Raw genomic sequence first — 26,044 nt, forward strand, 5'->3', positions numbered from 1 at the left:
ATAGCACAGGAAATCTTTATAATACTGTGAAGAAGTGAGTACACGCAACTGTATCAATATGTGTTCTTGAGTCATTCTTAAAAGCTTTTTTTGCTGTGATTTTATACTATACTATTAAAATATGACTTGAGTCTTTTAAAGACGATGAGATAGAGGAAGCACCGTACTTCAGGTGTTTCAATTTATAGAAGTCATTTCATGTACACTAAGTAAGCTTTTGTGCAAAATAATGTTACTGATGTAAGTCTATGATTCCTAACATGGGGAACATGCATCCTACAGGGCTAAAGCAGAAACCTTTGCACTCAATATAGTAGTTTAATCTTGCTTTTTATTTCTGAAGTTTTCTCTAGTTTCTATTTAGTAGTCAGTTTCCACCCAAACAGACCATTAATTGTGCAATGCACTGTGACTTAACCAATCTGGTCATAGTTACAGTTAGGGCCAGAAATATTTGGACAGTGACACAGTCTTTCTATGCCACCCCACTGGATTTGAAATGAAACAACCGAGATATAATGAAGTACATCTCCTCATTTCAGGGGCTCTAAAGTAATTGGACAAATTGCCAACATTACCATGAATAATAAGTTCATTTGTACAAGTATTGTTGAGAAGTCGTCACAGGCAATGACTGCCTGCCTGAAGTCTGGGACCCTTGGACATGACCAAATGCTGGATTTCCTCCTTTGTGATGCTATGCCAGACCTTTACTGCAGCTGTCTTCCGTTGTTGCTTGTTTGTGGGTTATTCTGCCTTACGTTTTGTCTTAAGCAAGTGAAATGCTTGAAAAAAAACTCCTGGGTTGCTTTTACAGTACGTTTTGTGCCATTGTCCACCGGCGCTGTGAAGCACTGTCCAATAAACGTTGTTGCGTTTGGCTGAATTTGAGCAGAAAATACATCTCTATACACTTCAGAGTTCATCCCGTTGATTCTGTCTTCTGTCACATCATCAATAAAACAACAGTGCCGTTGGAAACCATGCATGCTCATGCATCGCACTGTCACCACCGTGTTATACAGAAGATGTGGTGTGCTTTGGATCAACGGCCCTTCCAGATGGATTTCATCTTTTTTTTTTTTCCTCAGCCTAACGATAGTCTGTTATACTTTCACTGAGATCTCATTTGACTGCATGTTGTGGGATTCAGAGCAACAGCTTCTAAAGGCAAATACCACAGCTGGAATCATCTTCAGACCTTTTACCTCCTCAAATTATGTAGAATTAACAGGAGAATAGCCAATGCAGTCCATGTAGTAGCGTTTGAGTTAACTGTCCAATTACTTTTGGTCCCTTGAAAAACAGGCAACTGCATATTAAAGAGTTTTAAGTGCTAAACCCTTCCTCCAGTTTGGATGTAAATAACCTCAAATTATAGCTGAGAGTCTGCCCTCTAAGCCCATATTGATTATAAACAGGTTTTGTTGCACAGCTAATAAGCGAAACTTGTGTTAGTGTCCAAGTATATGTGCACCTAACTGTACAGTGTTTATCCAAACCAAACAAGTTAGTGTTCGGCTTAGTCTAATATGGTATGAAGAGTTACAAAGTGAAGCAACATTTCTAAAATTTTAAATAGAGCTCAAAAGTCTGAGACTGTAGACAAATATTACCACTGTACCATTGCTATTAGTTCTTGTGCATTAAAAAAGTCCTACATTTGTTTATCTGGCATTTCTGCAGATTCACTGATATTTCTTTGGATTGTTTTTTTATGACTTTACCCCCTAAGAAACATCTTCCTCAAGGGTTCATGTACATTTACTCACACGAGTAGACAGGAAGGAACTAATACATGAAGATAAACACAGACACCCGAGCTAGCAGACAGACCGTCAGACATGGAGGGTATTCCTGTCTCCTTCACCCTGATGTAGATAGATGTCCCCGGCTGCTGATCCTGAATCTACATTAGGTCATTACAATAAGCAGCGAGGCCCCAACCGAACCTCTAAAGTGGAGGGAGCGGAGCAGCTTGGGAGGAGAGCTACTCTCCTCAGCTCCTGTGGGGAAACGACCTTGACACAGTCATCTGTCTTAGTTACACAGGAGTTAGACCCGGTGACACAAACGCAGACAAGTCAGGCCGGCCCATGCAATATCTGCTACGTTGTTATGATACCGCATTAAAGGAACTAATAGAGTGATTCTGAAAATAGAGAAAATATCACATGTGTGGGGGGGCCGTGGGGTTCAGCTGGAGATAACAGATGAAAAAACTATCGGGCTGTCGGGGGTTATTGTTTCGTGGTCAGCTGGAGGTAAGAGTGCAGCGAGGTTAGAAGCAACCTCACTCCCGCACAGGTGACTTCTGACACTGGGCGTCAGGTGAAGGCAACGTCTGTAGGCTGAGGGTAGATGAGGTCACGACGCACACAGATGAGAAGTCTGGAAAGAGTAGGAGGAAGCGACGGAGGAGGAGGAGGAGGGGAAAAGGCGGGACAAGGGCGTCAGTAGGGTGAGCTCTCACTCAGTCAGCCCGGGGGCTGGCTGTGTTTACGGACCTGTCAGTCACGTGGTGAGGGCCCTCCCAGGGGACACGGGCCACCAGGGCGATGAGAAAATAATAGCTCCTTCTGTCAGAGCTTCAAGGGACAGGGGTCTGATGGACACCACTGGGAATTGGAGCCAGCCTTTGGGACACATTTCGTCCTACACTTAAACACAGGCAGGATAGACAGAAACACACAGGATGGGGAGGACAACCACCGCGCCAGTCTTGTCAACATTCACATTCAGAGCGCTAAACGTTCGCGATGTCCTTGGATGATTATTGAGATTATGAAGTAAAGGTGATCGTGGTTGAAGAAGTCTTGTAAAGCAGACAGATTTGAGAAGGTCACTCACTGGTGCGGCATATTGTTGCTTTCACTTTCTTTCAAAATTACTTTCAATTCCTTTCAAAATCGCTTTTCTGTGTATTTTCTAAACTGAAACTCAAAGAAGAGACTTGCTAAAATTCAGCCCTTTCCATCAAAGAAAGTCTCTGGAACCTTCTCAAACATGTGCTCTTTGTTTGGCTTTCTGGCTTTTATAGAAGCTATACAAAAGCTTTGTGAAGCAGCTCTAAAATCTGAAACGTAGAGGCATCCTTGAATGCATCGCCAAAGACAGACCTCAAAATGCAATTGAGCTTAAAAATAAGGAACAGTGTCGGGGAGACAAATTCATTAATGATATATCTCCGAATACTTTTTAGTCTCCCTGAGTTAATTTTCAAATTGCAGTGAAATGGATAGCAATGAATGGCTGCCTGGCAGGAAGCGATCAATCTAAAAAAAAAAAAAAAAATTGATAAAAATCTTTAGTGTTTCGGGAGAAGCAGTTTGAAAAAGACAAAACTCTGCTTCGAAAGCAAGCAATGCCAGATCTGACATAAAGCTGTCTACCCTTTAACTCCACAAAGATAAGGCAGCGTCACGAAACAGAGCTCCACAATATAAAAAGAGCTTCAGCGTGGCCCTTGGTGATGAGCAAGATTGGGAACCACTGCTCCATCCATAAAATCTGACTTTAAATCAGGCTGAACCTCCATTAAAGGGTTGAAAGATAGCCTAGTGGAGCTCATCATTAGTACAAACACTCAGAAATCATGGGGTAGCATCTGTTTTCTGCACATCCTCCCACATCAATGCTCAGAGCAGTAGGCCTCAGGGAAGGGGGGCGTGCGGACAACTATTCCCCTGTCCCTTACCATGAATAACAATCCCTACCTCCAGGTAATTAAAGGGGACAAACGATGTCCACGGGGCCACGCCAGCCCGTCATTAAGCAAAGCAACTATTGCAAGATGAGTACACAGATGAGGAGAAAGAGACTCCTCACACACTCATCCAGGAAACATAATAGGCATTGATTGTAAGTGGCCTATGAGGGAGTACATTTCGATATATCTGTTGCACTGATTAATCCATGTATCTTTTTTTTTTTTTCTTCCCCCCTCTCAAATCTACCTGCGTTAATGCAACGCTGCACATTTTATTCTTTGTTCTCAGCTGCCTCAAAGGGGGCGTCTGCTGCCTTTGTCTGTGCCGGGAGCCCAGACGAGATGCTCCTCGCTGATGGCCTGGCCTACGTTGTGTTGCATTACGGCTGATCCCGAGGCTGCATACACTACAAACACTCATATACACACACACGAGTAGAAGTGTGTGCATTCTCACTGCTGACAGATTGCACACGTTCGTGTACGGGAAGTGCATTTTTACGAATGAATGTGCACGCACACAGAGGACATTTGACTTTGTTGCAAAATTAGAACGACGCAGACATCTGAGATGCAGAACACACAGCGGCTGTGTACCCATCCTCATCCTATTTGGAACTGGGTATTGACATCAAACACGGAGTCGCTGCTGAGCATGCACAAACTTGGACACGGTGTTTAAAGACACTGCACGAGACAAACAAGATAATGTCAGGGCGCATCCCGAAATCGGGCAAACATAGACACGCCGCAGAAGTGACCTTGCCTTGGTATTTGTGTTGTTGATGGATTAGTTATGTAGCCTTTTTCGGTGTTGCACAATGCGTGTTACGGGCAACAAGGAGGACATGTTAAGACAGGAGACTGAGGAACTCTCATCCCAGGACACAGTGGAGCGTCTGCTGCAACGAGTCAGCTGCGATACTGGATTAGGAAGAGAAAAGGTAGAGCTGGGTGGAAGTCTTATGACAAGACAAATGTGGTATTCAGTGGCCCTGGCCCCACATATCAAACCGCATCCGAGTGTGGGACGATCCCAAATCAAAAGATGCTTTATAAACCTGAGGAATGAAAACAACTCAGTGCCTCCCACTGGCATGCAAGCTGTTTTATGACTTTATAAACCTGCTAAATAATGCAGCACCTTACAGCAAGGGTAAAAAAAAACACAAAATAATGGACCAGATATCCTGCCAAGTAGTGGGTAGTGTAGGTGCCACTGATGGAACGGGGCATACGGACTCCAGCGAAAGTTGCAGTTGACAGCAGGGTAATTATTTTTTATTCCGTACCTAAGGCAATGATTACTTATTTTATGCGAGTTTAAGGTGGACATTTAAAGTTTTGATGGTAATGCACTCATTTACTGTAGTTCAATTCAGAGATCTGAATTCTGTTCCACTTTTGTGCAAGACGATACAAACTGAGGACAGTCAAATGTGCATATTTTCGTCGAGACTATAAAACTGTCTACGGTTGAGAGTGGGCGTATCCAATGACAACGGCTGACATTTGCAGGCTGCTGTTGCTACGAGGACATCGTTTCAGAAAAATATAGCACTGCAGTCAGTGACGAGGGACATATCAGTTTTTGATTCCACTTGTGTCGTGGATTACACATACAAAACTTAAAATATACTTTAGAAAGATGCAGTTTGTTATAAAGAAAGTCAGCAGGAGACATTTGCATATTTTATAAGAGGTGAACGTCACTACTATCTCTGTACTATCTTTATCAATCTTCAATGGCTCTGGGTAGCTTGTGAAGACATAAAAACATGGTCACTTGTGACTTTATGGAGTTGGAAATAGCAGGACTTCATCTTTCTAAAGTCTGACTAATGATACAGGACTTTTTCTCCCCCCACTTCTAGCAGCACATAGCTGGCCATGTACTATTGCGGATTCCAACATCAATATGTGGAGAAAATGAATTATTAAGTTTGTAGTACACTCAGAAAGTAGAATCTTGCAGCACAGGCTATAAGCTTTCACCCCAGAGGGAAAAAGGAGCCAGTGGAAACCAGATAGTTTAGCTTGGTAGATTTAGCCTTAATTTTGACCAACTGCATCTGAGGTTCTTTCACACCTAGTGTGAAAGTCAGGACTCGGGCAATGCAAATGACAAAATTACTGTCAAAGCCAAGCAAATCAATGAGTTGCTTTGGTATCAGAATCGTGCTCATTAATCTCGGACTGGCTTGTAGGGGGCACTAACATCAACTTCACCAGAAAACTTTATCTCTTTGTAAATAAGTAAACAAAACCATACCACCAGGTGAACACTGAAAGCCCTTCAAATCCACAGAATAGTTTCAAAACTTTACACTTGTCTGTAAGCTTTTCACTGTGATGAGCTTATCACCTGAAGCAGTTTATAACAGGTGTACAACAAAAACCTCAGAGTAAGACAGCGGTCTATCACAAAGTGCTACCCACGTCTCATCTGCTTTAATATTAAAGGGCACGAAGCTGTGGAAAGACTCACATCTAAAAAATAAAAATATTGTTTACAGTGCGGCGCAGGACTGAGCGACTACTGTTGATTGAGATCATACTTTACGTGAACTATATTACTGGGGGTTGTAGAGCAGTAAATGCACAGTTATCCCAAGACGAATCACAGAGTTCACTGTCAGCCGCGTTTTCTATCTCTTCCATTTCACACTTTATGGAGCTGTACGTCGGTGCGACATTACAGGCATAACTGTGCGAATTCCTCTTCCGTGACAGTGTGCTCATTGAGCAAATACAAACCAAAAAGCAATATATGGACCCAAAACAAACTTTTAATAGCCACCATTAACAAACCCCACAGCTCCATCAGCATTCTCAGGATTTGAGACACATGAATTTGTTCCAGGAACCAAAAAAAGGCAAAAGAGATTCAGTAAATGCTGGAAAATGAGTCACTGCGAGCAACCTCTACACATACAGGGTTTATCATGAAGGGTTTTTGTAACGCACTCTTCCGGGTACTTAACACCGTTAATCTCCATGTGGTGCTGCAGACTGTGTGTTTGATTTACGCAACACTGAATCTCCATGAGAGGCAACCACAGATATCTTAATCCAGGCCTTTGATCACCATCTCCTCTATCCCATCTCTCACTCTTCTCAACAGCATACCTCATCCTCTCCTTTCCCTATTGTTGTTGTTGCAGAAGTCAGTTGTTCTGAACTCACATTATAAAGCACAGTTTAAATTCCAAAATGCCGATGCAAAACTGACTATTACCCGGCTTATGTGTGAACAAGTAATTGTAATCTGGTTCCAGTGTGTCTCCCACATCTAGATGAATGACAAAATCCAGCCAGCTAACGTGCCCCAACTCCCCCTTGACATGACTAATTGACTTGCCACCATGGGTGACTGACGTGGCATCCAGGGGGCACCATAATGGCCGTGTCATGAGGGAATGATGAGACCCGCCGACAGCTAGCAGCGCTCGACCTTTTCGCCTGTGAGGTCGGGTGTCAGAGGGAACAAGATCTCCCTGTTGTTGGACCCACAGCCCCGGGGCTCTGCGGGGATGAGCCACAGACGACGGGGGAACTGGAGTTTTTCAATCACGCATTCTTGCGGGACAGTGATTTCATTCGGAGTGGCAGTAGAATGAAAAATAAAAACAATAAAACACAAATCAATCGTCAGCGGCCTCGGGGCTTTCAAACATCTTGAAGACGGAGGGAAGAGGAAGCAGAGTGATGGTAACTTCTATCATTTTCACTTCGCAAAGGGTTATTATTATTATTATTATGTTTCTTTCAGTCTTTATAGAAAGAACATTTTCTCTAGTCTCTAGCTTCATTCCTCTATCAGTGAATATGAATTAGTGAGAATAAGTAATTTTATTAGCAAAGAAAATGAGTGCAAACACAATCATTCTTCTATGCTGTTTGGGGGGGATTTATGAAAGAAAAGCCCGAGTGTGTGCCTTTCAGAGAATCCTTATTCACACGTTTGTTAGTGTTGTTGGTTTTGCTCACTGGGTATTAATGTCTTTTTCATTTCCTGCCTTCCTGTTTAATTCCAAATATCACTAATCCTGTTAGATGAGATCTAGTAATGTTCTGCTTTGGCTGCCACACACAAAATTTCTAAGTCTGCTGATAAGCCCCAAATTTGCCATGAAGGCATATCTGGTGCGCCCCTCTGGATTAGAGAGATTTACTGAGGCAACCATAGACGTGTGACCAGCAGTTCACAGTCGGTAAAGTCACCCATTCCACAAATAAAGTCATTTCTGCCATTATTACCCCCCAACTGTGCCCCTAACTTCTCATTCATTCATATATCGTATCTAACCGCGCTTTGTGGACTTAATTAGCACCGTATTGATCCAGTGTAAAGTGTCATATTCAGCATGTGGCCATGACAAAGAAGCTGATAACATGTAGACCAGATGTGCAGTGAAAGAGATAAGATTACCGTAAAAGAAAGACAGAGAAATTATGCTTCAGAAGCAATTTTTTTAATGTAAAGAATCCCAAACAAAAGAATAAATGATGACTTAATTAAATTTAGGTAATGCAGCACAAAGCCAGTTTTAGGAAGAGGCTGATAAAACCCTACAGGGGCTCGTATCAGGAATACGTAATCCTGTTACTGCCAACAACAATTTACTGTTTGACAAAGTCTTATAAAATATTTCTATATATAATACGGATCCTTCCCGCAAAAATAAACAGAGGATGTGACTTGTAATATAAAGTGAAAGCAAAGCATTGATTTTAGAATTCAGCCACCCCCACCATCTCTTGTCACCACAACCGAAGAAGGAAGCAAAAGAAAAGATAAAAAGAAAAAGCATTTCATTTATCTGGGAACGTGAATCAGCCTGCAAAGCACCACTGTGCCAAACACTGTCAGCACTGGTGAGACTCACACGGTATCACAAAGGGATGACTACACCACAGTCTGGAGCATGAGGAGGGAGAGAAAATACGAAGCAGTGCCACAGCGGCAGAGGCAGCAGCAGCGTGGATGCCTCTCCACCTCTCTACAGAAATCCTTTCTGCCGTGCTGTAAATCTCAGAGAAGTGCAGAGTGTGGGATTAATGATAAGAGCAATCACAGTCAGGAGGCTCCTCACAGTGTGTGACAGGGACAAATGCGCAGAGACCTGGGAGTTATTTTGCGTAAAAGTGTCAAAGACACTATTCTGGATAAGGTCAGGGTACAGACACAAGAAGAAGTTCATATACCTTCCATCTGGTCTAGAAGTATCTGAAAAGATTACAAAGTGGCTGCAATACTTGTTTTGCCATGACACAGCATAATTGCACAATGACTCTGAGTGCCATTGTTCATTCAAATTACATTGATTAATCTTCCTTCGGTGCCCTGTGTGGTTCCTGCTGAGATTATGCTCTCAGCGCGGAAGCCAGTGCGGGCTGAGTCACACGCATCTCCCCACACAAATAATGGATCTTTGCCTTACAGCAGATAGAGTGCAAAAGGGGACACGGTGGCGTTTAAATCGTCTTTAGAAACTACAGAACACGGGCAAAAACCTCCTCTTCCTTGTCTTTATCTATTTCTCCAACCAGTTGGGAAACTTTCAGCACCACAGAGAATGGACAGCTCCACCAGAGCAGTACCAGCGTCCTGTCAGTCTGTCAGTCAACAGGCTGCTTTGACAACTAACAGACACACTTGTCAAATCACAACACTGCACAAGTTGCCTTTACAATACACTGCTGACATTACCACTATGTGATGTATCCAGAGAGATATATCATTTGTCATAGAAGTATATTGTCTCGCCTTGTGCATTATAAAGACACAGATCTGCACACTCCGATTTGCGTAAAAGCACATTTACGCATAGCCCGATGCCAGCTCGTGTGTCTATGCAGTATCTGTGGTGAGAACATCTGCAGCCTTGTCTGTATGATTCATACAGAGGAGGCTGCACAGCCATCCTCAACACCGGCAGAAAGAGCAACGCGCACCATTTTTCACCAAACTGCACTCTCTCCACACACACACGTGAAATTCAACTCACCTCTCCAGAACGATGCGAATTCCGGCCACGCGTGTTTGTCACTTAAACGCAGAAGTGATCCATACCGGCGGCTTTGTAAAACTTTTATTCTCTGCGCACGCTGCTGAGAAGGAAACCACGGGGAAAATGTGCAGCCTACAACTAGTGATCGAGCGACTTGAGCGGACGCCGGTTATCCCTCTTTCTAGAAACAAACCAGTGGGAACGCGAAGTGAAGTCCTCTGATAAATCTTATCCTTCCGAGTGAGAAAACAAAAAGTAAAGAAAATAATATCCTGCGCCGTTACCTGTACAGTGCGGTTAGTGCAGCGGTGGAGATCCAGCGCATACAGATCTGTCCATGCTTCTCCTGCAGGGAGCAGCCGCGTCAGCCTCCCTGGGTCCTAAAGCTGCGCTAAACTAATGACACCGATATCAGCCTCAGCGCCTGTCAAGAGACTGCCACCGAGCAGCCTCCTGGAAAGACTGCTCTTCAAATGACACTGCAAACGATTTCAAATCTTTCGAATAATGTAAAATAAAACAAATCAGGCCTTTTAAATGTATGTTTTACTTCCCTGTATAATGTTTAAATCGCCTCTGTCGTATTTATAACAAGCAGCGCAAACAATTCCACTGCGTTGTCTTTCTAGCTTGATTAATAATAATTAAAAAAAAAGAACCCCTTAGTCATGACTTGCTCTGGTGATTTATTTATTTATTCATTTGCAAGAACCTACAGCCAGATTACGGGCCAATAAGTGTTTCATCATCAGGATGAAGAAACGGTCAACTCCGGAGATAACTTGAATGATCACGTGGGTCAAAAACAATTTATATAAATTCAGTTTAATGGATTGTAGCCAAACAGTCTCTCATTGAGGTTTTGTCCCGCACTGGGATGTGTGCTCGGTGTGCAGAAACGTTTGGACCTTCTTCTTCCAAGTGTTGTGAAACCGACTGTGCCCAACTCCACGTGTGCGCATCTGGACAGCCAGGACACGCACCCTCGGCGTCACAAGGAGCAAGGGCGTCGGGTATAATAGGGTATGAACAGGAGGGTGTGACGAGTAATTATTGTCTCCTCGGTAGCATTACTCATCTCATGCATTTTAAATAGCTTTGAAAAACACAGCGGAGCATGGCGACGATGCATTAACAAATAATAACCGGCAATCTTTCCTGCTGCTAGGGCCTATATTCAAAATGATTTGTAGTGTTACACACGTAGAAATGTATGTATTAGACACTCAATACTTTTCTTATATTTGGCTAATGGGGTCATCAGTAGATCTATTGGTTGGTGATCCATACATTTAAAAAAAAAAAAAAAAAAAAAATGTGTGTGTCATGCGCCTTTGGGCCATTTAGGAAATGCACCGAGTTGGCAGTTTGACAGACAAGATCCACAAACCTTCAGACTTAATGCATATCTGTTTGTAATCTGTCAAGCATAAAGTGGAAGTTTGTTCCATCTCCTCTGGAAAAGGAAAATCTCGCAAGGACAAAGGATTCTATTTGGCATCAAAATTGAATTTCTATATTGATGCATTTATGTATTCCATCATCCTCTTAAATCAGTCCATCAATTCATGCATTATGCCTCCCATTTCTTCTTCTTCCTGTTTGGCTATTCACTTGCCAAGCCATTTTGCACTCCAGTATTTGTATTTATTTATTTTTACAATCTCATGTATTTCTATGAGGGCGAATATGAACATAACCTCTCCGCCTGTCAATCACCGCAGTAGCTGCCGTTTTGAAATGGATTGGAGAGACATTCAGGCTGCTCCTCTTCTCTCCCTGCATCTTAACAGGTCTGCCTGCTTTGTCCTGAGAGGGGGAGAGAGGTCATGTCCAAAGGGAATGGAAAGCACCAATCAGTCTGCCCACAAACTCATAATCCCACACACAGAGGTGTAGAAAACCCCCTCCTCTGCAGGTATGCTGCCTGTCAGCCATGTGTGGTTTGGCTCTTTATGTCTAAACGGATGTAAATGCACCAAAAACATAAGTCACGCTGCCCGTTCAGCTGTTTAATAACTATTATCCTTAATTATAGTTAAGGATAATTAATTTCAAGGTCCTTGTTTGGAGGTTAACGTGACAAATGGCCGTCAATATTGATCTGGACAACTGCATACTAGCAGAGGAAAGTGGTTTATAACAAGCTTCCCATCAATAAACAACACAAAGACGACCCAAAATGTATTAAAGTATCATAAATCTCTATAAACCATACCAGCCTGTGAAAATGCTGAAGTTCACTGGATGGATTTCTATTTTTCACAGAATTCACAAAAACCTGGACTTAACTTTTACTAAATTGGATGCAGAAATTTGAAAACAAATCTACTAAAGCTGCTGCAAACTGGTCAAAGGAACCAAGATGTAAGATGATATGTACTAACTGAAGGAGGACTGGTTCTGAAGAGGGAACAGCAGTAACCTAATCTGGTAAAGTGACTTTCCATTGAGCCATTTATGAATTTAATCAATGTTAGTTGGTATTTTTGGCCATTTTGGGGGGAAGCGGAAGAAGCTGACAGCAACTGTACACATTAACGTCATTCCGCAATGACAGAGAATGAGTCATGTTTCTACTCATACGATGAAGGAACGTTTGATAATCATGCTCTTCAAGGCTCTTCGGCCTGTGTGTGTGCAGCTGGGATTAACGGTAAATTAAAAGAAGCTTGTACACTTCACAGAAATAATAGGGTTTGCACTGCTGGCTGATCTCTCTCACATTACACATAGTAACTGAATCCATGTTGATTTAAACCTATTGACCAATTCACCTTTAAATGCATTTAAGTAATTAAGTGGGTGGGAGAAAATATGCTTTATGAAATACTATCCACATTAAGGCTTAGAGTCATGTATTCTAAGGTTATTGGTATTATCCTCCGCCAGTGACATGCAGTGTACGTCCTGCACGATGGCAAAATGTGATTTTGAAAGGCAGCTGAAGCTCAAATCCATTTGCATTCACTTGCTGTGCCCGGATGATGGAGAAAACTGAGGAGTCAGCTGCTGAGGCCGTGCTTGATATGCAAGATAAGCGCCCGCATCTGCAACTTGTTAATCATATAAAAAACAAGCAAGCAATGACACACGATGAGGTCAGGCATCAATCCTGAATACGAGAATAATACAGGGTGATCTTTTATTCATTATTTGTTCAGGCGCACAGGTCCCGTGGTGGAAAAAGCCATGTATGATTCAGGTAGTTACGCTGCATAAATATTAACAGGTTGCAGATTAAATACATTATTGTGTTTATGGAACATCTGCTCATGAGGAACGAGCTGCGATTGTCGGTGTGATAACTTATGTAAACCATTGTCTCTCACGTTGCCTTGAGCTGCTGGCGTGGCACCTGGTGGGTGGGAGAGTGCGGGAATAAACTTTTCACCGACTCTAACAGGACTCTAAACCGAGATCCGATCAAGCGCCTGTTATTTTAAGTTGTTTGAACACGATGCACCGCCAACCCCACTGCCACCTGCACGCTCAAGTCTAAATTTCACAGTTACTTGGTGAGATGATGAATGGCTACCTTGCAGCCATACTTCTTAAGATTTTGAGCGTGCGCATGTGTATGTGTGGCAGCAGCTCTAACAAGGACAGATGGAGAGAAAACAGAAGCGGCTGCAGATGGGCGTTGGTTTGAATTGAACGAATAACTTGCAGACAGACGGACAGGTCAGCTTTCCAGGAAGACAACCACATGTTCAGCGCAGCCAGCCAAATATATCATGCTGCTATTCAAATGCAAAACTACTCCGATCCTTACGAGCACACTGTGAACATAGCACAAATAGACCTCATTGTTACAGTGGTGGAACAGGTCTCTACTCTGTTTCATAACACGCATAGTGATTAAAACATAAGACCTGTCAGGAAAAAGAAAAAAAAAAATAATGTTTCCACAACAGTACAACTCTGGTTACAGATGCAATGTGGCAGTAAGAGAGAAAAGTTAGACTATAAAATTAGAAGCTAGCTCCAAGTACTTGGAAATATGATCTCTCTGAATAAGAACGAGCCAAAGGTGGTGCAGCTGCAAAGACCCAGAAAGACAGATGCCTTTCAACAGCTAACAATGGCTCATATTAGGAGTTGTGGTCTTTTGGACAAATATGGCAAAACTCAAAGCATCTTCCAGTTTCAGGTAAAATATTGGGTTGTTGCATAAGACGTAGTGCATGGTTCAGAACATAAAGGAACTAAATATATTTGCTCCAGCACAGCAAATGATGCCCTAATTGTGAAACTTCTGGTGGAACTGACACTGAACCATAAGGGTGCCAACTCAATGCACTGCGACAGCGTTGTCGACAGCTCAGATTTAAAAGTGCGCACCAGTGTGTGGTGTCATTTCAAAGTCAGGAAGACGCGAACTGACAAAAAGCTGAACTGCGAAAGCAGAAAACATTCAAATATCAGCAGGAAGGAAAAAAACTAAAGAGCTGATAAGACATTGAATGACAGCACATTACATACGTATAAACAGAGGACGTTAGCACATGCTTGCAGTGTGTAAAAATTTTCCAGGTGACATACGCCCATCAGGCATAACATTATGACCATCTTCCTAATATTGCGTAAGTCTCCCTTGTGTCTCCAAAACAGTTGTGATACATCAGATAATAGACATGGGCCTTCTGAGGGTGTCCTGTGGTGTCTGACAACAGGATGTTATTAGTGGGGGGGTCTTTGGGTCCTACGGGATGAGGGGAGGGGCCTTAGTGGATCATTCCACAGATACTTGATCAGTTTGGGATCTAGTTCATTTGGAGGCCAGGTCAACACCTTGTGCTGAATCGTCACAAGATGGTCAGTGTTATTTACTTCTCCTGTCAGTGGTATTTATGTTGTGGCTGACTGGTGTATTTTCACAGCACAACACGATGTTGATCTTACCTGGAGCACATTGTGGACTTTGTGCTGCAAATCTGTCTTGGGAAACATTTTCTTGAAATGGCCTTAATTTCCTTCACCCCGCCTCCACCAAGAAGTATGGTGAGGTGAGGCAGGCTGTATCAGTAAACAACATAGGCTAAAACATATGGCATTGGTAGGTTACTACAAGAAATATATCTTGAGTAATTGCCTAGTATAGAGGTTCACCTTGAAAATGTGCGATGTCCGACTTGAATGGAGTCACAATTCAAGGTACGTTTAGATATGGGAAATACAGTGGATCCATGTCACTGCAAACTTGCTTTGGTGTTTTGGTACTTGTGGTAATGCTTTAGTTTGGCTGCCATTAACATGCTGTAGTCAGCACAGTCGTAAAAGTAACTATGGCTGGAAGGGTTCAGGACAGATCCTCTTATTAGCAGTAATCCTGCAAACAAGAATATCTGAGATGACACAGGTTCACAGACACTTCTCCAGCTGCAGTGTCATGCATGTTGCACGATGAAGTAAAGCCAAGGTTGGGTTTCTTTCCCATGGAATTACGTACTTAGTGTTTTGAGAACATTCCTCAGCTTAGAACAGGTTCTGTTCATTAGCAAAATGGACTGACAATATAAACCTCAGGCACAAATAAAACCACAAGCATTGGAGTGTGTGTACCAAAACACAAATATAATGTAATACATCAGCAAACACCACACATAAACTGTTTATACAAAACTTGCAGACTTTTAAAAGTTTAAATCCACTTAATGCACCTTACGGTAGGTGTGTGACATCCTGGAAGGATTTCAAGTACATCATTCCCCATTGACTTGTGAGCCTCTGAGTTCTTCTGGCTAAAGGATGTGTGGCCTGCTTTGCTTGTCCTCTTTAGGCACTGCAGCCCCGATTGGGATAAGTGACATAATAAATGAAGCTTGCATCCAAACAACTGAAAACAATTACCATGGGACTTTTGGGGACGATTCTTGTCAGTCTGCTTTGCATTAAACACTCATTCCAGCCAACTTTCGTCCAATCTGTTGTTGATAACATAACTGCACTTTCGCCCAGAATCTAGGCTGACTCATTCTATCCATGTCACAGATATTCCAGGAACTTAAACTGAACACCAAACTAGATTTTTCTCACTGCCCTTCACCGAGCTTCCCTAAGCTGTAGAAAGGACGTAGCTCAGATAAAAAAGGAAGCCGTTTGAACGCCTGTTGGGTTGGTGCTCAGCGGGATAAAGACATGAAATACACTGTGTGTCAGAGGGTTTCATCTCCCATCCTTCTTACCGTGAATCCCGTCCTGGGGAGGTGTTCTCTAACATCTCGTCGAGATGGATAAAAAAAACTGTCCTGGTCTTTAGGCTCACGTGATTTTCTGTCACAATGCAAGGCCTGTGAGCCTCTGAGCTGATTTCAGACTACCTTGCCTATTCCCACAGCCCTAATTGCTTGGCCCACTTACGACTGCGACACCGTCAACTCACCTCACGACAGCCTCCAGCATGACAGCATCTGACACAGATTGACAGAAACACGTTTTTTTCCTTTCAGCCTCCAAACTCTACATAAAAGACTCGACCTCCTATGCCTGGACCATGTTTACAAAAGAACAGAAATAGTTGTCACACATTGATCACACAGCTGACAGTATTGTGTTTGTGTTATTTCTACTTCCTACTGCTTTTTATGAGTTTGAAGGCCTGCAGTGGAGGCTGCCTTGTTAGTTCAAACCCTGCTGTGACTTTGCACAATGTACACTGCAGACTTCACAAAAAAGGCAAGATAACAAACAAGCTTCAAGAGAATAAATCCTTCTCTGTGCAGATGCATAAATCTAAGGTAATGTAACACGCCAAGCTGTTTTGTCGGTAGCCGGACACATGTCGTCAGGTTTTCAGACGATTCAGAGTTGCCGCAGAAGGAGTTGGTCAGAAAGATGTCACTGACTGTCTGTTCAGGTTAGTAAACGGGTAATCGAGAAAAGAAATACAACAAATCTTAAAAGGTCACACAAAAGGCTATACTCATTTTTCATCTTAATCACGTCTGATCACCTGAAATGAAGGCCAACGGATCAGCATGACTCAGGAGAGCCTCTGTATGACAGCTTCCTAGCTACCTAGCTGCCTAGCTTATAGCAGCTGTTCCTGTTTCTCCTGTTACATGATGACTACAGACTCCTGCCACCTGCTGGTATGACGAGTCTTACACTAAAGTGTTAGAACAGCACGTTGTCCGTTAATGATGTTTTGGTGTGTTGGGGTCTTAAGACACTTGAACAGACTTATACTTGTAACCCTAACCCTAACCTTTGACACAGCAAATACCTTAGAGTTCTGGTAAACATTAATAAACCCTACATAAACATGACTAACAGTCTACAACCATACTAGACGTATGAAGCCGTACTTAGGCACAGTAGGGGTTTGATCTAAATGCTATTATCTGCATTCTAACTTGGGCGCAACAAAAATGCTACCACACAGATGTTTACTTTTTACTATGTTCATTTCAGTTCAGTGAGTTAAACTGAACAAAACATACAGCTGAAAAGGTCATGAGAATCTTGGTCTGATGGTTTCTTCAGATTTCATCATAAAAGTATTGCCCAGGTTATGGTGTTCAATGAAAGAACGTAAGGAATCCACTCAATAGTAGTCGGGATATTTAATTCAAAACCACTCTTGTGAACCTCACAGTGGTTCAAAAGGAAAAGTGAAGTCATCACAGAGACCATAAGGATTCAAAGGCACCAAGAGTGTTTGTATTATATTTAATATTTAACATCCATCCAATATGTGTTAAGTCGTGAAAAGAGAGTTGTTGACTGGCCCAAATTTGAAAAGGGTACTATTAATACGATCTGCATTTATATTCTAGGAGTATTGCTTCTACTCCCCACCACTGGAATTACGTGAAGAGCCTTTACAAGTGTGCATTCAGTAAAACAGACAAGGCGCAGCTACAAATACAGAGGGAGCAGCGCAGGGATTTCTGCCTCCTCACATCACCTTACCTACAAGGTGCACGGAGAAGGGAAACTTTGAAAAGGTCAAGGCTCCGGCAAAACTTGGAGCGCAAAGAAAGAACATAATAAGGAATTGCTTGTCTCAATAATTTCTGACATTTTTCAAACATTCTCCACAGACCTTATGCTTGGCAAGTATTCCGTCTCACCAAACACAGGTGTAGATAATAATAGTATTAATTTTTGCTTAGTTGTTCCAATGAAAGACCCCCAGAGTTCTGCATGCTGGACCACTGTCTTACTGGGGGGACTAAAATAGAAATGAGCCATGTTAATACGGTGCAGCTGTGCTTTTCTTGTCACGACAGATATAAAAAAAACAGGTTTATTCAGTTCACAAACAGCATTGTTTGATCCGGGCTCACTATGAGCTGCAGTTGTCTTACTATTAGCAGCAAAGGCACAAAGCACAAGGCACAACGCGAGAGGGAATTGTACTCACTTCGGTTGTGATAGACTCTATTCAAAAGTCTAGATTGCATTTTTATTGTGGTTTCCACTGTGCGAAAAATCCATAGGCGTTGGGTATTTTATAGGGCAGCCACAAAGTTTTACCATTCACCTGGGATGGCCACAGCAGCACGGTGGAGTACTCTACCGATCACCATCTCCCCAGCTAATAGCTTCTCGCATTGGAAGTTAATTCTGCGATGGGATTAAATTATAAACCATGTCCAAACAAATTAACGTCAAGCCAAAAGAAGGTGCTTTTTCTTTTTTTTTTCTTTTTTTGACGGGCTGGGTGCATTAGTAATCTAACGCATGAGCCCTGTTACCTCCCGGGGCCACAGCTTCCAAGCAATACACCTGCCGCCCTCCCACTCTCCCCACCAATTTCCATTACAGAGGCCACTGGTGTAGAGGCACTACACAGCAGACAGATAGATTAATGTGCCATCTGAATGTGAATCTACAGAGAGCGCGGTTTCATCCCTGTCCCGAAAGTCAAAGCAGAAAATATTGTCCAACAGATCTCGCTGGGGGATTTATCTGCTAAAACATTTATTCTCACTTTCAATTACAATTTGGTTTCTCATTACAGCAAAGAAAATAACCACGTATGATACTGTCATGGGATATAGAGATAAATTTAGCCTGATATCCAGATTGATATTGCTTAGGAAATAATCCTGATATGAGTAAAAATCCCCTCCCCCATCCAGTTTAACAGGTTTGAGATGGAGCTTGATGTGGAAAGGCGACAAGGTGAATGTAGATTGATAGAAAGGTTTTCAAAGGAAAACCGACAGACAGACCGACCGCTGGTTTCTTGCGTCAGCTCCCCTGGGACAACAGGCTCCCTAGACACCAGCTATTGATCCAGCAGGTTGAAATCAGGAGGAATGAGTGTTTAACTGATCGTCAATGGGACAAGATATTGCTGGGAACTCATAACCAGGTCAGTACAACGTTAATCACATGCGTTAATGCACCAATCAGCTGCAACATTAAAAAAACACTGACAGGAGAAGTAAATAACATTGACAACATCTTGTGACAGTTCACTGTTCTGCTGGGAAACTTCTGGATCTGGCATTCATTCATGTAGATGTTACTTAGACATGTAGCACCCACCTAGACCAGACCAGGCACCCTCAACCCATAGCAATGACACTCCTTGATGGCAGCAGCCATCCCCAGCAGGAAAAAAATATATATATGGCCTCCAAATTCACTAGATCCTAAAATGAATCTGTGGGATGCCCCTCCCCTCAACCCATAGAACCCGAATGCCCCCATTAGTAACATTCTGTTGCCAGATACAACCTTCAGAAGGTCCATGTCCATTCTCTGAGGAGTCACAACGGTTTCGGAGGCACAAGGTAGACCTACGCAATATTTGGCCGGTGGTCATAATGTTACGGCCGTTCAGTGCTTTGTTGCTGAGCGCTCCCTCAGTTATTAAACGCTGTGATGGACCTACACCTTCTATACTTCACTAGTTCACATTATCCATGTCATTTAATTCCATGAAAATAATGTGACTTTGAGTTATCCAAGTGTACTTGGATAAAACTAAGGAATCTACTGTATACTGTTACTGTTTTTCTGGCTTTGTGGACTCTGCTACTTTACAATCTCAGGCATGTTCACCATATCATAACAAGTTGGGTTTTAACAAGGTAAGAAGAAAAGAAAAAAAAAAAATACTAACCGCTATTATCTTTAAACACACAGTTGCGGGGCTCCAAACAATGAGGAAGTAAAGCCAATGGCAATGAAACATGAGTCAAATGCATCTTTATTTCTCCCGCATGTCGGCGGAGCTGACCAGAAGATTTAGTGTCTTGCATCACTTCACTAATGAGCAATCTCTTTGCAGAGGAACACTCAAAAAGACACTGAGGTCATGTGGGATTTTATGAGAAAAATCCAACCGGGGCTTCACTTGTCATGCAGCAGCTGTGTTAGTGTGAAGGTTAGTGTTTCTTTCCCTTCCCATCCGTAGGTTTCTCTAATAAGCAAAAGAACAGACACGAGGAGCCACATGAATGGTGAAAAAGGCTCTTGTTCTTCCTTTGAGGATGCAAGGAAAGGTCAGTGTATGCTTTTTAATTATGATGAGCAAAGTGCAGCTTGTTAGGTAAATAAAACATGATTAACATGGATTTCATCTCAGCCTAACGGAGGCTTGACTTTAACTGCTGTCTCTGCTCTTTAAATATTTTTGTCGGACCAATTAGTGTGTTTTGTAAAAAGGTTTCAGATGAAATGCATCAGCAGCCAACAGCCGCGGAGCCAGAGGAGATGAAATTTAACATCTCTCTTGTCATTCTAAGCATGATTTATTTGGTATTTCTCCCCACTCGGTCCCCCTTCTTCAAACAAAAGCGACATGTTTGCACTGCCTCACTGTGATCTTCCATGTAAATACCGTCTTCGGCTAAGCTCAGGCGCATTTGCATTCTCACATCCCTCGCACGCGGCGCAGAGCGCAGAAACCCTGCGTAGACTTTGAACTTCATACGGATGCATACAGTCGCGGCACAGAGACGGAAACGAGAGACGCAGATAGAGACGGTAATAAACATAAACCCAGTGCCCTCCCACCGGTTGGACGTACAGCAAGCTGACATAATGTATAGTCAGACGGGGAAAGAAGGGAAGATTAAACCGGTCGAGTCTTGAACAGGTGGTTATCTGTAGCAAAATCACTTGTGAAAAGGAGCTTTTGCCCTTTGATGGAGAGAAGATGAAGGATGAGGGTAAGAAATGGTTATTGATCCATAGTGGCTTTATCTGCCTCAACCCTGATGACCAGACAATGCAATCTAACCAGCGCCAAAAAGGTGCAAAGGTGTCATAATGTTAAATCCTGCACCTCCTGTGATAGGTTTTGTAGGGTGTATACCGCCTCAGCTGAGCCGTCTTGCATTCGAGGCATTTCTTTTCTTACTTGCCTTTCTTTATAGCTGCATTAAAAGCTCTTTATTGCAAAAAAACATACAGAAAAACACTAATTTTAAATGTTGTGACCATAATAACACAATTATTATTTTTATATTAACAAAGAACAAAAATCCAGATGAGTCATTACCTTATAACTAGCACTTGTTTTGATTCAACAGTTTAATTTCTGCAGGCATGGTCATAGCCAACGGAGGTTCCTACAAGTTCAGATCTCAGTATTTCTTCTACATTGATATTTAGCTTTTCACATACTCTGCGAGAAGTGAGAAATTTGTTCTTGTTCCCGAGGTGACCAAGAACAATAACCAAGTTCATTGACCAGGTCATTTATACTTTCACGAGAAACTCAAGTGCCGAACTCCAGAGAAGTCCTCATAGGGCATTCCCATTGTAGCAGATGCTTTTCTTCTTTTATTTTTTGCCAACCCTGTTCACTCTGCATGCACCCACGCCATGCTGATCTCTACCCAGGAGACATTAGCGTTCACGCTGCGAATATTAGCATCTGGGAGCTCACAGAGTAGAATCTAGCACTTCCACTTTTCTGCGTCCATTTCTGAATTAGTTGTCGAAAACCGCAGGAAAAAAAAAAATCAAAATCTGCCTGGTTGATGTGTAGCAAACAAGCTGCAAAAACAAAATGGCATCATTCTGTTCTCGCAGACCCAGAAGGCCTTACAGTGGGTGGAGCGAATGCTCGTGTCACTAATACAATATCTTTGATCATGTCAATAAACTGGTAGCTAAGTCACCAGGAGTGTGGGGTAACTACAGAATATCAGGAACAGACTGTAGTTCAGTGTGACTCATCACCAAACATCTAATGATGTGGCATCCTGTCAATCATGCCCTTGCGTCGCCTTTTTCAGTTTCAGCTGAGTTAATGGAATAGTTAACTTGATAGTTTAGATCCATCCAGTGTTAGACTGATAAACAAAAGTCAGACTGCTCGGTGTAAGAGTTAAAATGTGGGTTCAAGTGACATCAGCCTATTTATTTCTATTTTCAGCACACTTACTTTGCATATGTCAGCTGATTCCTTTCTTCACTGACACACTGAAAAGACTACATCAGTTTCAAGTCTGCTTTGGCAAGAGAAGAGACGCAGGAAAAGCCGGGGAGAGTGATAGACTTAGAAGGAGAGAATTTAATTAAACAGATAGTGTGGATCGTTCACTGAAAGATTGCATCTGATTCTCATGTGTTGCTGTTTCACAGATCATTCATGCTACTGCCAAGTGACATGGTTCAAAGCTATCCCTATCCAAGTTTAGTGTTGGGGACTTTTTAAACTAAAGCCATGCAGGCAGCTCACAAACACACTAAATAACAAAGAGATAGTCACAACTAGCTGGTGCTAACTAACAAATAGCAGATACATTAAATGTTTTTCCTATGAGTTGGTGGAAATAAACAAAAGCCTGAAATGAATGAATAGTGGTGTTGCTCTGTGTGTGCTGTACAGCTGAACAGTTGTCTATTATATTCAAGATAACAACTTTCTAAAGTCATATTACGTTAACGGCCTTTTTACAGCTCATTGTCTGGCTCCCAAGTCCCAATACAAGTTATAAACGCAAAACTGACTATTATCACCCTTTAACTTGACACAACAACCTTGTTAGCAAACACTCTACTTAAGGTTCCAGCAAATGCAGAGCAACAGGAGCAAATACTGGAGCCAAGGCCAATATTCGCATTTTGTTGAGTTCTGGTCTGGTTTACGGTACAGTAACTCCTAAAGGGAATATCAGACTTTTTATTCTGCAGAAATCTCACTCACACACTATTTGCAACAGCCAGTTTCTAACTGTGCCTGACTATTGCACAGGCAGAGTGCATTAGATTTTTTGTTTTTTTCTAATGAATGCACATGCTGTCAGCAGCGAAACATCACGCTATGACTGTGTTGACTGTGAAGCAAAAAAGTAAAGCTGCAGGCCATAAAAAATGCAGCCACAAGTTGAAACATTCTGCAGTGGCTGCGGGGAGCTTAGGAGTCAGACTCTAATTCTCTTTCGAGCCACTTTCCCGTACAAGCGGTGACGCTGTATTATTTAGCCCCAACTGATCAAACCCGAATCAGAAATATTCATATTTCCCGGTCGCGCCTAGCTATAGCTTATTGAGCGTGATTGCTTGAACAAAATGCACAGGGCAGATTGCATTTGCATCCCCCAGCACATTACCATTCAATAAACAGAAAGAGCCGGTATCGGGGGAGATGTGTGGCTTATAATGAGGAGACACACCGCTATTCACGAACGTCCCTCAGCTCACAAAATGCACAAACCCAGATATATACAATCAAGCGGTGCACACACGCACAACATAAAGTCAATGAGTGCGCTTCAATAAAAAAAGGCGCCACTTCTCCTCTTTACAAGCAAAGATCATTTTGGGAACACTGATGGAATAGGGGGAGCCCATGTGGCTCGAGGTGGATATCAATTAAAATGATGTATGGCCCCAGTGTTTTGTAATTGGGACATGGCGATGTATTTAATAACACACATTAGAACCATAATTAGAAGTAAATTGAGCTGCATCCCATTGTCGACTAATCAACAGGGAATCGGGTAGATAAATAACCTCAGATTGAGGGTCTCTGTGCTTTAAGAGGTTGACATATTACAAGAGTCCAGCTTGGAAATGTATCTGGTTGAGCCTCTGGTTGAGCATTTTGATGGTCTCAAATTCACATTGTTAAATATTGCGCCTCCAGAGATGCTAAAACTTTCATGGCATACCTTACATCCTTCCCATCCAATTAGAAATGAATAATGCTGTCTTGAACAGACTAATTACAATCAATCAGAAGAGCGTGTCAGTAATGAAGTTTAAGTACAGGTCTGTGGTGAGGATGCAGGAATCCACAGCGAAAAGAGAAAAATGAAGAAGAAGAAAGAAGAAAGAAGAGGGTCTTGATTATTAACATCCTTTCCCTGAAAACCCTCTCCCTCTTGCGTAACTAGGTGATTGCGAATCGTGACTTCATCCCAGGGTGGGAAACAAAGAAGTCAAATCAATCACGTTATTAGTCCCAATAAAGCAACAAAACCTTTTTTTTTTTTTTTTTTTTCCTCCTCACTTGGCAGGAGGCACCTTCCATCACAGATAATTGGGATACATGTGACACGGCTGTAATTTAAAAAAAGAACCACATAACCTTTCGGGGGAATTATTAGTACACGTGTTATTTGAACAAAGACAGGTGTGTAGAATTCCTTTTGAAAGCTGACATTTTTTTTTTTTTTTGCTTCGCTTGGGCGAATAACAATTGTTTGCACTCCATGTGCCCACAGATAGGATAGTTTTTTAGGAGGAAAACGTTTACCCACTGTTTGCAGCAGGACTGTTTCTCTGGGAGGTCAGCGTACTGTAAATAGAAGTCACACATCCATACTTACTCCGGCGTAAAACTCCTCTGAGCACATTTTATGGATCGGAGAAACGTTTGACAAGCTCTCCGCAATCGGATGTGTCAGTATAAAGGATTATGTGTTTTATGGCGCCCCGGTCTGAGCAGCAGATCTGCTCCTATAAACATGCACTACAATTTAGCCCAAGGTGCGCTCTGGAAAGGTTATCCAATCACCCCTTTGAAAGTGCCTCTCAAAATGAGTGAACGCCTCGGCTGACGAAACGCACTGTAGCGCCGCGAAGCACACGGCATTCTTCCACCGGCGCTAAAACCGGCGCCGCTTTATGTCCGATCGTTCCGTCTGTTTTTCCCCCTCCAAAAACACAACAACAACAACATCTCTCTGCTTTTCACACTTGTTCACGAGTGAAGGTAAACACACTCACGAATTGATCACAAACTCACTTCTACTGTATTGGTCATCTATATGGTAATGCCGGGACTGCGTGTCTCATTTTATTATTTCATCTTTCTCTGTCTCCTCATTACAACATTCCGGCGCAGTGAACACCTCCTGCATATCTAGATAAGGCCATTTGAATGGATAACACAGTCTCCTTTACATACAAAGGGTTATCTTTCAAAGAGGAAGCCCACCTGCTCCAACAAAGCCGTCCATCATTCCAGCTCCTTCTGTGTCCCTTGTCTTGGGTAGTTAATTAGCATAAACTTTGCCAAAGAATTGCTTATTTAGGAGCAGAAAGATGTATAGATTGATATTATCTGAAGGACAAGTTAAAATGTCAGGAGCAGCACCAGCGCTGAGTACGTTTTTTAGGGCCACTTAAACACAGAGCTGCGTCTCTAAATGGGAGCCTTTTTGATTTTGGCACAGTTCTCAGTCCTATTTATACTGAAGTCGAGAGCGTAGGGGGTTGCCAAATGCAGAAATATTGCAGCTCGAATATTCACTAGATGCTTTCCACCACCTCTGATCACCTTCCAGCGTCTCTCCCTTTTTTTTTATGAGCAAATGAATAAATCTGCGGCACAAACACAGTCTGAAGGGAGCTGTAAGAGCCGCGCCATCGTCAGATTTATGCCCGTGAAAGTTTGCGGTTTCACGGAAAGCAGCGGCCGGGGCGGTCGGTTAGGTTTCGATTAGATTGCACAGTGGAATAAACTATCCCAGAAACTTCGCCGACTCCCGCAGCATAATCCACTTCTTCGCCGTCCATCTGTGTACTCGGTGCCTTCCAGACCGTCAGATTTTTTACACAATTTCCTGGCTTGAGACATCACTTCTGTCTCATCACTCATTAATCCAGTCAAGATCCAAATACAAATCTCCAAGAAATTAGGTTTATATTATACTGATTTGTATCTTCAAAGTCACAGAATAATAAACTTTTAGTGCTCGTTGGCTTTTGGATTGGATTTTCAGAAGTAATAGCAGTAAAACATCTTATAACGATTAAATGGCTGGTGACTCGAATTAAAAACTTAATGTTTGTAAAATTGCTTGTGGTTTAATATCACTAAACTCAATTTCATATCAGGGTTATAGACACAACATGTTTACTGATTTTAAAGCAACGTCAATTTTGAGATTTTGGC

The 26,044-nt window shown here is 42.4% G+C and overlaps 1 protein-coding gene across 5 annotated transcripts in view; it reads right to left on the minus strand.

Annotated features, from left to right (window-relative positions):
• Nucleotides 1-10,115, minus strand: part of robo1 (roundabout, axon guidance receptor, homolog 1 (Drosophila)) — a 207,573-nt gene extending 197,458 nt beyond the window's left edge. For 3 of the 5 annotated variants that reach the window (XM_047593828.1, XM_047593825.1, XM_047593824.1), the window contains exon 1: nucleotides 10,008-10,114. In XM_047593828.1, coding sequence (XP_047449784.1) covers nucleotides 10,008-10,048 — 41 coding nt within the window. In that variant the 5' untranslated portion in view covers nucleotides 10,049-10,114. Of the gene's footprint in view, nucleotides 1-9,720 lie in introns of all 5 variants that reach the window. The other 2 variants (XM_047593832.1, XM_047593826.1) reach the window with 2 other exon arrangements.
• Nucleotides 10,116-26,044: the final 15,929 nt, after the last annotated feature.

This window comes from Mugil cephalus, chromosome 9 (genome assembly GCF_022458985.1).
Source record: "Mugil cephalus isolate CIBA_MC_2020 chromosome 9, CIBA_Mcephalus_1.1, whole genome shotgun sequence".
Taxonomy (NCBI): domain Eukaryota; kingdom Metazoa; phylum Chordata; class Actinopteri; order Mugiliformes; family Mugilidae; genus Mugil; species Mugil cephalus.